Here is a 12,991-nt window from a genome sequence, read left to right on the forward strand (position 1 = left end):
GGGACATCTGGGAGAGAAGAACTGTGAAAAATGATTTGTCACTTCACTGGCATCTGAATCAGGTAAAGATTTAAAGAGAAAGAGAATTTCTTTGGGCAAAGAAAAGCTTTATGTGCTCACAGAGCAATGAATTCCATCGGTATTTCAGAGCTGTTTTTAGCTTGTTGGGATTGTTGGTTTAACTTTAGACATAACTTGAATTTGAAATATAATTAAACTCATAACAGTATTGTGTCTCTTTGCTTTACAGGTTTGCTGGTCCTCTGATACCTTTCAGAATGCCGCTGGTAAAAAGGAACATAGACCCCAGGCACCTGTGCCACACAGCTCTGCCCCGAGGTATCAAGAATGAATTGGAATGTGTCACCAATATCTCCTTGGCAAATATAATCAGACAGCTGAGTAGCCTAAGTAAGTATGTTGCCTTAGCAGTCACACTTTTTGTGTTTGAAGTACAAACACCTTTTCAAATTAGTAGTAGAAAATTGTTGCTGGGACTTGAATGTATTCCTTTTGGGGCTAGTGACTAGCATAGACTTCTGTGAAAGAAAGCTAAGAATTTTTCCAGCAGCACATCTTAAAACAGTTCATCTATATATTTCTGTTACCAGTGGAACATGACAGAAGAAGATAGCTGGTAGTTAATGAAGTCAGTAATTGCTAACCTTAGAACAATTCTTGAGTAGGAAATATGACATAATGAGGAATATGTTACTGGTTGCTTAATTCTCTTAACTGAAACCTTTGGTCATGTCGTGGTCATTCAGGAAAAAAAAAAGTAGTTGCCTTTTGAAATAATAAACCCAGGAATGTAATTATTACATTGTATTTCAAACAGTTAGAGGTTTTTCTTCCTTCTTCTCTATTCTGTCAACAGTTGTGCACTTGGCACATTTAAGAGGAGTGAATACTTCTCGAGCTCTAGAACTCTGAAGGAGATTGCTGAAAAGTTTTTTGATTTTTGGGGTTGTTTTTTCTCTAAGTTACAGCAGCTTAAAAAAGCTGTCAGATGAACCAGCGTGGTAGCATTTTGAATTTCCAATACTACAGGTGCTTTTTAACCACTAGGACACTAGTAAGACTAGCAACATGTTAAATATTAAAACGTGCATGTATATACATCTACAATGTGAAAAGCCTTTCAGCAGCATCATTATCTTAGGGTCAGAGGTGATGCAGCCTAATTTGTTAATTAGATTGCTTTAGTTACTGGTTTGATGATATGCTGTGTGGTGAGTGTTGTGGCAGCCTTTCAGAGCTGTTAGGCTGCTGTTAGGCTGAAGGCTCTAATTGAGAACACTGAATTATGCAATCGAGACAGAAATGCTTACAGCACATAAATACAGACATTATTAATATCACTGCAGCAACAAAGGAAAATAACTGTTTAAATACTTTTCAGTGAACCAAGAGCATATCATATTAGGATGCAGTTTATGATCATCATTTGTGGTTCTGCTGCATTCTGCCCAAAGCCCTTCTCAGAGTAGTCCTTTCTGTACTAGCCTCCCTTTCCAAATCACTCCTATTAGTATTATTTTCTTTTAGCTTGATTGTTTTAAAATTTATTATTTGGTTATCTGCTTCATCTAGGGGAACTTCCTTTCATGAGTGGCATACCAAATTCATATTTTGTATTTTCATTTGGAAGTTTCATTTGACCTTAATAAAGCCTAACACCAACTTCTAATTCACCATCATGGTCGCAGTACTTACCTGCTGAGGTTTGACTGCCTTTGCTATGTTTTCTTGGTATACAGAGTTTGTCTCACATTGTGCATAGTGCTGCTTAGAAGGAGGTCAGGATGGAGCAATACCAGAGCAGAAAGAACTCAATTAAGGGAGAAAAAAAGAATTGAAGAATATCTGTTGAATGCTCCCACATGTTACATGGTTTGCCTAATTTAAAGCACCGAGAGACACTTGCTGGGAATATCACCCTAATTATGTAAACTCCTTTTCTGCAGAAGGAATGTGGTTCTTACCTGAAGCATGCATACATGGGGATGAGCCCTAAATCAGCTATTTTCACTTGAGAGGTGTTTCTGTCATGATCTTGTGACTCACTAGTGGTCAAAAAGGCATGTGATGTTAGAAATGACAAGGAAGGCAAAAGAGAAGGGAGAATGCACTTGTTTACTCTTCAACAGCAGCCCAGAATAGGTCACTCAGAATTCTTTGGAAGTCAAGCACTAATGAGCAGGACCTGTTATTTCAATGCTTTGTTCTTCCCTCCAAATAGCATCATGGTGTTTGTAGTTTTCCTGTGGACAGTGTTTATACCAACTGAAGTAGGTTTTTAGTTTATCCTGTGCATGTTTTCAACAAAACCCATCATGTTTTCCTGAAATTAAATTATAACATGTTTTGCAAAATAGGCCTTATTTCTCAGCAATGTTAAGGATTGCTCTATGAAAATGGAGATGATGTTACAAAGGTATGAGTATGCAAAAGGATTTTGTTCCAGAATTCTTGTAGCTTTTCTGTCTGTTTATGCTAGTAGCAATACAAATTCAGAAAGATTTGGGAGTTTTGGCGTAAGAATTTTGTCTCCTTGTCCTGTTTATGCTAGTAGCAATACAAATCCAGAAATATTTGGGAGTTTTGGCGTAAGAATTTTGTCTCCTTGTGCTTAAACCTGAATAACCATCCTTCCCTTGGTGTGTCATGTTTCTGGGCGTACAGTGAGGCCTGCTGACAGGCAGATAAATTTTAGTAGTTGCCTGTGAGTCAGAGCCAGCAGGCATGGTTTTGCAGCAGTGCCCTGGCAACCAGCTTCTCTGCAGTCCTGCCCTGTTTGTTTTCTGTGGATAATGTGTATGCTTGAGAATCAGCCTGTAAGTTATAGACGAAATGAGGCTTTACGCTGAGGGTGGAAACTGAGAGTTCTGGTAGGGTTCATTCCCTTCAAACTAAAGCTGCTTTTGCTTTTGACAGTGAAGTTATGCAAATTAAAATGAATGGGTTTTGACCTGATTAGCAATTAGTCATTCTGCCTCTTAAGATTTTTCAGTTACTGACCATCAAATAGAGGATTAATCTTCTGCCATTATGGTTATGATCAACCACTCTTAACCTCTCTTCTGACATGATATGGACAAAGAGTGCTGTCATGGAATCAGAGCCTCCAGGACTTTAAATGATACCAAAAGTCGTTACGGAGAAAAGCTGAACATAGAGTTCTGTCATGTATGTTGTTAGTTCTCCAGTCTTGGCGATACTACCAGCTCAACTGGTTTGGTCAAACAGCTGAATCTAATTGGGTCTGCTCTGTGCAGGGTGTTGGACTAGATGACTTCTGGAGGTCTTTTCAACCTGAACAGGACTGTGTTTCTGTGATCTTGGATACTATGTTTGAGTCAGACATGCAAGCAGAAACAGTACCTGTTAAATGACAGGAATTCTGTTTTCCTGTGTTTTAATATAAAATGAAAAGAGCTTTACACCAGTATGTCAGCAATAGTTGCTATGTGTCTCCATACAAATTATCAATCCTTTCCTAGCTTATTTGATGTGTTACTTCTAAATCGTTCAGTTTGAGAAAATTTTTGACCTTTAAAAGGAGTAGAGATGAAAGGACGAAATATTTATTTCAGCTTTGAGTGATAGTCCTTGCCTTTCTCCCTGGAGCATGAAAACACATCAGTCTGTCTTGATACAACATAAAAAATTGCCAGTAAGTAATTTTTTCCCCTTGTCTATTCCCAGTCTTCTCTTACTTCATAAAATGATCTGTCTTCTGACAGCTTTTCTTAGCATTCTGGCAAGAGAAACACCCTGGACAACAGCAACAACTGTTTTAGTTTCCCAGCCATTCTTCCCTGTATTTCTTGCTTTCTGGCAGTATCTGCTTTGGAGGAGGCTTGCCTCTTTTTTTCAGCAATATTGCATATAAGTTAGTAGTGCAGTTCTGCCTGAGTTGGTATACGTTGGTGTATGTCAGGCTATAACATTCCCATGTACGTGAAACACAACTGATGGCATTGTGCAGCTGTGCCATTGTTGGAAGATGGATAAATAGTTCTCTTGTGTGCTTGCAGCCTCCTCATTTTGTTCACAGCTATTGACCAATCTTGTTTTCCCTTTTATTCAGCTGTTCCCTGTACTCAGTGTCTCAGTACCATATAAGAAACCTAACTGATGGGGTTTGTTCTTGGCCCCAGTCTCTGACACCTCCATCTAGGGAGAACATTTCTCCTTTTGAGTATGTTCCTGTAATGAATATTTATATTGCAGGCATTCAGCCTAGAACTTTTATTCAATCATAGCAAGATGTCATTCCCATTTTTTTCCTTATACCTCTGTATAAAGAAAGAGAATGCTGCATAACTCGTTGCTAAGCTGGAGTGCCTTTTATATTAGTGAAAACAATTTTCACGTAACATTGAACCCTCAGTAGCCTTCCTCTCTTTCTGTTTTTTTCTATGTACTATTTTGTGGTTTTACCATGTTTTCCTTGTTAGCTCTTTATTTTCCTTGCCCTTTATTTGTAAGTTTTCAGGAGCAAAAACTCAACTTTTGAGCATAATATTTCTCCGCCTTATTTCTTTTTCTCAGATGCTTTTACCTTTTCTTTCTTATTTTTTGCTTACCATGCCATTCCCTAGAGGGTTTTAAATGCTGTTCATCTCACTCCAAGAGAGTGAGAGACACTTTCTCACCTCAGGAAAACCTTCAGTTTGCCATGGCTTAAGGTGCTAACATTCAGTAAGTGGGAAGTGTTTCTCCAGAAATACTTAGCAGCAAGGTGTCTGGACTGAAACTAATCTTTAGAACCAGGCCTCTTCTGCTAAAGACCAGCCTCTCTCTGGCATCCTGTCTGAACAACATCTTCAGCACATGGTGAGGTCCCCCCATGTTGCACGATCAGAAGTAGGTCTCTGCAGATCTGCAGCTAGAGCTTCAGTCAGTATTCCAGGAACAGCAGAACCCCTGTGATAGGTCCTGCCCTGCAGATCTTCCTCCTCAGTGTGCTCAGAAGCATATTCAGTATTCTAACTGAATCTTCTTCATTAGTCACCCCTCTTTCTTCATTATTACTGCAATTGCCAGGGAACACTAGAGAAAGTGTTGGAGATTCAGATTAGATGTTTGGAAAAATGTTTTCCCTGTTAGGGTGTTCAGGCACTGGAATAGATTGCCTAGGGAGGTGGTGGAGTCACCATCCCTGGAAGTGTTTGAGATTCTGGATCTGGCACTGGAGGATGTGGTTTAGGGGTTCCAGCAGAGTGGCAGGTTGATAGTTGGACTCAATGATCATAGAGTTCTCCTCCAGCCTTGATGATGCTATGATTCTAAGTGTTCTTGTGATCACGGGGTAAGGAAACTGATGGACTTAAAAACTAAAGGCTAACAGCTTCAGAGACCCCCATCCTCTCAAAGACTTCTGTATAATTTCTTGATGTTGTCTTCCCAGCAGTGGCAGTATTGGCTATGTGATGCTGCTTTGTGTCCACCTGGAATGGTAATTGAGAGGATGAGCAAATGGTCAGTAATGTCTCATTGAAAACAACGATGTGTTAGCAGAAAAGTCCTGCCTATCATTCATTCCTTGCCTACACAGAGCAGTGCATTCAGGTGATATTAGAAAGGAAAAGAAGAACAAGACTCTGTGAAATGGTGTTTAGGACTGGTGCCTTCAACACAAGTTCAGCTCTCAGCAGTCTCTTTCACAGATTTCTGTATACGTAGTGGATAATCTCAGCCAATTTCCTAGATGGTGTCCTCAGCAGGAGGTAACAAATGATATTTCAGACTTCCACGGCTGAAAATTTTTGAAGGCTGACTTTTTCTTTTTGGCTGTCAACAAGAAGCATCTGACCTGCTCCAGATATGGCCTTTAGCAAAGTCTCTTTCATACTTTTGATAGACCTGTTCAGGTTGTCTGATAAATGCCTGATTCTTTTTTGCTGGTTAAAAGAACCAAGTTGTCCCTTCAGTACACTGATACTCCTATTATAATCCTTAAATCCAGTCCTTGTGGACTGCCATTGCAGCTTCATAGTGAGGGTTCCTAAATAGCATCAGTGCTATATGTTTAGTACATCATTTTTCAGAGCTTGCTCAGTCACTGAAGTTCTCAAGGATCTATCATGGTTCTTATCTCCAAGTTCAGTCTCCTAGTTTTAGTCTGTCTCCTAGTCACTGAGCTGTGAGATTGAGATAATCCTGATGGGAAGTAACCCTAGAGTTTCAGGTGAAACTTGGAGATACCTTGGGTTTTGCTAAAAATTAAATTCAATTAAATTATGTAGGGAAGATCTGAAGCTGAATCAACAGTGAATGGATACGCTAAATTATGTGCCCAAAGTCATGGAGGAGAAAAAAAATGTATTAATAGACTTAAAATACCTTTCTTGTCTTGCTTTATAAAGAGACCTTGGTTATATATTGTTAGCAGCTTATGTGGTAACTAATTACCCTGAAAGAATATTTTCTAATAAGTACACTATGTTGTGCAGGAAGGAACTATTCAGTAGAGAATAATCTAATTGGGCATAGTGGAAGTGTGTTGGGAAGGGATTGTGCAGTGGGACATGAGACAGGTTTTATGTCTGCTCTTGTTTTGTGCTTACTGGGCAAAAATATTCTTTAGTGCATGTGAATGGGATCGAAATAACAGAAATCAAGGAATGATAGTGGCTGGGCGGGTAACAGACTAATTCTTAGCTTATTCTTTCAGACGTTTTATCAATTTCTACTTATTTTTTTAAAGTTGCCAAACCTGTATTTTTAAACTGTAATGTAATTGAGGTTTGTGTATTTCAGTGTATCAACATATGTACTATTTTACTATTACAATAGTGTTTATTCATAATAAATTTAATGACATAACACTTCATTATACTTTGCACTTAATAATCTCACCACATCTTTAATATATTGCATCTTTTTATAGTTGAATTCCAGTGACAAGTGTGTTGGATTAGGTTTGGTTTGTGTAAATGTTAACAGACAGACGCACACACCACCCTCTCTGAGCTCCAGAAGTTTGACAGATTAGTTAAAGCTAAATTAAGATTAATACTTTTGGCAACTTTGAACATTGTCCTGTTTTGGTTGTTCCACTTGGTGCATCATTCATTGGTCTGGGATTTACCAGTCACCCTCCTGAATTTCCAAAAGTGATGCTGTTTTATGGTGCTGTAGGTGCTCAATTTATTCATCCAGATAGATGCATGAAATGTAGACTGTGTTTGCTAGAAGCTGCTGATGCCATAACTGATCTCTAAGATGCCATTTCAGGTTGAGATGCAGTCGAAGGGTTTGGAAGTAATTTTCTTTAGCAATGCAGAAGGAGAGTAAAGAAGTGACTTCTTCCACAAGTCCTGCCTCAGGACTCATGTTCCACTCCTTGTCTGAGAGCCTGTAACTAAATCTGATGGTAACTAATCTAGTGTTGCAAAATGATTAATTTAAATGCTCTTTCCTTAAGGTTTGCTAACATATGCAGCATTGAGAATGCTGCAATTCAGGTGGATTTAAGGGCTGGAGTTTCGAGGGGACTGCTAATGTGTTCCCCTGATCCTGCAGCTTGTTTGTGTCATTCTAAGCATTTGTACGACACAATATAGAAGTCTTTTAAGACACCTCTTTGTCATGCTTTGTTTAATTAGCCTGAAATAAGGTTCAAAACCTGATGTGGTCATTGTATTTGACTTCAGTTCTTAAGATACATACCCAGTCCCCTAGAACAAGACCAAAAAAAGCTGATTTCTTTTGCCTCAGTATTTATATCATTTTAGTGTGTTGGATAGTTAGAAATTATTCACTTCTGCACAGAAGCCAGAGCTACTGGACAAATGTTTAAGCATTCATGGGGGAAAATTAGGAGGTAAAATAAATTAGAAATACTTTATAAGCCATTGTACACTTATTGCCATGAGGTATGTGGATGATACATGTTTTGATGGGTTTAATTTTAAAAAAAATGAAGAGGGAGGTAAGCAGTATTATTTTTATTCTGTTTTCAAATGGTAGCCACTAGCTAGTATTCTGGTTTCAGCTCATAGGGCCATTTTTAAAAATCAGGAAAATAACTGTTCCCAAAAGCCACCAGAACACACACATGCTATTGAGGGGAGGAAGTGCAGCATTGCTTCCCTGACATTTGATTTGACTTACAAAAAAGGACACTGACTGACACCAGAGAGAGCTGCATTCCATATCCCTTTCTTACCAAAGGCTTAATTGTGAGCAGAGCCCTTTGAGACTAGAGAAAAAGTTGTGAAGAAAATAAGGTGAATAATAAATTCCTTAATTAAAACTAAATGATAATGTATCCTCTTATTTAAATAAAAAATGTACCCTGGTAATAAAAACAAATGCCAAGTAAGTTTTGCAAATATAGTAAAATAAGCTTATCACAGATGCTGAATTCATTTAGTTGCAGGAGTCTATATTGCCATTTAATTTCATAGGCAAACAAGATCACTGATCTTTCTGGCCTGGTGTTATGTATCCAGCTGTGACTAAGATCCAAAGGTGTTATTATTTTAATTGTCATAGGCAACTGGAATTCTTTTTATTGTACCTCAGGAAGCAAGATTAGAGTTTTTCATCAAGCAGCCTCATAATGCTCTAAATTTTCTGAAGGGTTAATAATACGTTGGAATAGTCATTGTATATAATAGAATTAATTTTGGTTGCTTACTCTTCTAACATATTACCCATAAATTATGTGGAATGAGTTCAGCTTTGTTTTTTTCTTGTACTTTTTTATTTGTTTGTTGAGACACTGTTCAGTACTATCACCTATGACTGCACCTTTTGTAGTCCATTCAAAATTGAAGGTACATTCATATAGAATACAGAGACAGCAACATAAGCAAATACTGGATTAGGAATGTTGTGTGTGCATACATATACCTTCACATACAGTATTATTTTGAACAGTGGTTGTACATCTTACTAAAGCCAAACAGTTTGCTTTACTTTAAAAGCATTTAGTTAAATATACTTTACATAAAGAGACCATGTAGGGGCCTATTACATAGACACTGGTTTCTAAGGTTGTAAAAGAAAGACATGTACCAGGCATGGTTGCAAAGAGAAGTACGTGTAATGGGCACTGATGCTAGATGAAGTAAACATGACAAGGAAATTCGGTGATATAAACCAGGATGTAGAGTTTCAAAACAGGATATGCTAAATATGTAGTATAAGCCAATGGTAAAGGGAATTTAGTCGCGTGCTTGTCGCGTGCCAGATGCACGCAACCAGTCATAAGTGAATATAGCACGTGCATGGAAGCATCATGATTATAAATGTACCTTCTGATCTGGAGTAAACGGCGTTCACTGATCATCACATTGGGGTGGTGTCGTCCATCCTCGCATGGTTCCCCACAGCTGGTGACTCCGACGTGTCTCGGTAAGGATCGAACGGGGACACCTGCTCGGAAAGGCGAGGGAAGGTTGTCTGTGATGGTGGTACAGCTGAAGTGGCACTGGGCTGCACGAGAGAGGCAGGGGCAGGTTAGCCTGGGAACGGCAGCGTGGGAGGTGTGGTATCCAGTGAAATGCCTAATTCAAATGGCAAAAAGGACTGAGACTTGAGTTGGAGAAACATGCATTAGAAGATTTGCTGTCCTGGGGACAGCAGGGAGGGTTTTTTCCCCAGTACCGACCAAGTATTCTCATTATCGGTGTGGTGAGACCTGGGGAAAGATTTATGATAAGTGGTAAGCACAGGCAATAAATCTGCCTGTAAACTTGCCCAAACCTGGAAACGATGTACTGAGATGTTGAATCAGTTACCTCAGAGTCCATGGTTAATGATTTACTTAAACGAGCTGTCCAAGAAAAAGTTAATTGTGCCCTAGTGAGAAAAGTGCTGGAGAAAGAGACTTCTGCTTCCTTCCCACCCCCATGTAATCCACCTAGTTTGTGTCCAGTTGAGGAGTTGGAATTCTGGGGAGGAAGCCCTACTACCATGCCCTTGGCCCCCCTTATACCAGGGGAAGAAGTCAGTGAGAATTGATCTGTTGGTGTCCCTCCCAAGCCTGTACAGGCTGAGGATGTTCCCCTTCCTGAGGATATGGACTTAGATGATCCACATGCTGATGAAGCAGCCACTGCAGCTGCTCAAGACCAGTTATACCCTGATTTGAGAGACAGTGAATTTCTTGTGGAAATGAGAAAGCAAGGGGAACAGATGAAAGAGACGCTAGGAACTCTTCAGAGCTTGCAGAGGAAAAAGGGAAAACGTCTGCATGCATGATTGTATGAGTAGACTAAACAGTCAGTTGTTGATAGCCTGAATACCATCAACAACACATTTGAAGCCCACTCGAGGGGGAAGGGAAGGGTCCCTATTGGTGCTATCGAGCAGAAGGAGGAGAGTATCAGTCCCTACAAGCATTTTAATCCCATGTTTCAGAAGCCTGTGGATACCATGACACTCAGACAAGAGGAAGGACAGTAGAAGAGCAAAGAGCATGAGAGAGAAGGGCACTGAGGTGGGCAAAGATGTGTGAGGATGACGAGTTATGGACAGAAGCTAAAAGAAAAAATTGGAAGAAAAGAAACAAAAGCAAAAGATCCCTTAGACACTCTGATGAGTCTCCCAAGACCACCAACAGATAGTAGGTAGAGACATTATGGTTGGCAAACCACTTCAAACATGACAGGTTGTTTTTAATGTGTTTCCCATTTGAGGATTATTGTTCATAAGCATAGGCAAATTATTCCTTGCAGTGTTTGTGGCTGTATGCAACATAATGAAAGATTTTCCAGACAGATTATTTGCAATTGCAGCTCATTAATGAGGTAGATGAATTGTAAGCCTGATGAAATGATACAGATAAAACTATAGCCTTAAGATACACCTATAAAAGAGAAGTTACTGGATTTTAAAGCCGTGCAATTTGCTTTTTATTCTACACATGAAATTTTGCACTTGACTTTAATTTTAATTTGCCTGCCTCTGAATGTTATGTGAGTTGTCTAATTAAAATGAGTATTTCTGAATATATTATCTGAAGTAGATTGAATTTTTAGTATATGTGTATTAAAAGTTTCGTAATCTTGCTCTTAGTCATTTTTAAGTAATTTCTCTTGCTTCAGGTACAGGTTAAAGACCATAAGCTTTTCAGAGTTTCAAGACATATTAGTAGAAAGTCTTATGTTAGGTGAGTTGCCAGCTGAGAAGAGTTCACTAACTTTCCATCATCTCACTTTTACTGTGGACTGGTGCTTAAAGACAAAGGTTCTAAGAATGACTGCAGCTTTGATGTGCTCCTCAGTGTGGCTGCTAGCAGTCGCTCCAAGAATGAGGGCAAGGCAATATGTCCAATACTCCTACTCATCCCCTGCCTCCAGCTCTTTTTGGCACAGAAGCCTCTTCAACCAGCTGGGCTTTCTGTGTGCTTCCTAATGCTCAGTGTGGTTCTTTTCTGTGGTCTTCTATCATGGGGAAGCTTTGATCTCATTTTTTTGAGGTCATTTATCGATACTGTGAATGATACAGGTCCCAGCATAGAAACTGCAGAAAACTCACCTTTCTTTCCTGTGAAGATTGGTGATTTACTCCTATCCTCTGTTTTCTACCTTTTGAGGAATTATTTATCTGTGCCATGTGGTTTCTTTTGTATTCCCCATCTGTTAAGTCTTCCCAAAAAGCTTTGATTAAGGACTTTCAAAACTCTGTTGGAAATCTCACTAGTTCATAGCTCCATATGCATGTGCTTATAAACCATTCAGGTTTCACTTTACAAAATCTGAGCCGTCTCACTCTGACAAGTCACCCAGATGTCTCCTAATTCAGTCCATAATGATTTTTACTAATTTGTCTGGATGTCAGGCATACAGGCCTGTAGCTCTCATGATGTTCCATGAAAAATGTTTGAACCTTATCGTTGTGCTTGCCACCTCTCAGTGTGTATTTGCTGATCATATTGTTGATTTAGTTTTGTAACTTTTATATAGTCCCTTCAGTTTCTTTGAGCCTCCCACAGTGAGTTCTGGCATGAGAGTCTCTCCAGCTCCTTCCAGTGAACACCAGTGGAAGGTGCTAAATTAGCTTGTCTGCAGAGGTCTTGTCTCCTCTGAGTACTCCTGTATACCTTCATTGCCAGTTGGCCCTGCAGACTCCCTGGGAGGCTTCTTGCTCCTCACATCTTTGAAGGAATATCTATTGTTAGTTTGCCAGTTGTTCCTCAGACTAATTTTAGGGCTTTATGTTTAATACGTGAGGATTTATGATACCTTATATTTTCTTCATCTGTATATTTTTTCTCCTATCCCCTTTGATTTTCTGTTCTTTATAGTCATGGTGGTTTTCTGTTGCTATTACCTATGCCCTAATAAATGGCTTGTGCTGGCCTTGTGCTTACCACACAACATCTTTAGTAGCTTCCACAGTACCTGTAGGGATTTAATTTTTGTTCTTTTGATGTGTTTATATACAAATGTCCCAGTTTTTATGTATAATTCCAGATGTATTGCTCACTGAAGGCAAAATTTCCATAGCTATCCTTTCCTTTTGTACCTGTCAGAACTTGCGTGCGAAGCAGGTAGAAATTTGTGAGGTTTATACTTCCAAAACCAACATGAGTGCACTAGCAGCACACAAATTACATAAGCACGGTATGGTAGGACATTTTAAAAGCCATCACGTGGTATTTCAGAACTGTGGTTGCAAATTTTGCTAGGCAGTCTGGTGGACTTTTTCTCAGTGACACTGGCAGAGTACTCGAGTGGAGTCTGGAGAGCATTAGAAGCACTGTCTGGAGTACTCTGTAGAAGAGAAACTCATTACTGATTTTTTCTCACAACTCTTGAATCTCCTGCTCTTTTGGGCATGTGATGCCCATTGAAGTGGACAAAGGGTTTTTTTTTATTACTTCAGTATAAATTGGTCAGTTACTAGAACTTTAATCCTTCAAAGTGGGATTTATTATTTTAGTGTGTATTTTTGTATAGGTTGGGTCTAATTCACCTACATGTAAATAACTGACCTTCTGTTTTTGTAAAGTCCTCTCTACAGCAGG

General features: G+C 39.2%; 1 protein-coding gene across 1 annotated transcript in view; it reads left to right on the plus strand.

The window, feature by feature from the left end:
* Nucleotides 1–256: 256 nt before the first annotated feature.
* WASF1 (WAS protein family, member 1) overlaps nt 257–12,991 on the plus strand; it is a 31,508-nt gene continuing 18,773 nt past the window's right edge. Inside the window, exon 1 of the mRNA XM_009070308.1 lies at nt 257–411. Within this exon, the coding sequence (XP_009068556.1) occupies nt 279–411 (133 nt within the window). The 5' untranslated portion in view covers nt 257–278. The remainder of the gene's footprint in view (nt 412–12,991) is intronic.

Source organism: Acanthisitta chloris, unplaced genomic scaffold, assembly GCF_000695815.1.
Source record: "Acanthisitta chloris isolate BGI_N310 unplaced genomic scaffold, ASM69581v1 scaffold30622, whole genome shotgun sequence".
NCBI lineage: Eukaryota > Metazoa > Chordata > Aves > Passeriformes > Acanthisittidae > Acanthisitta > Acanthisitta chloris.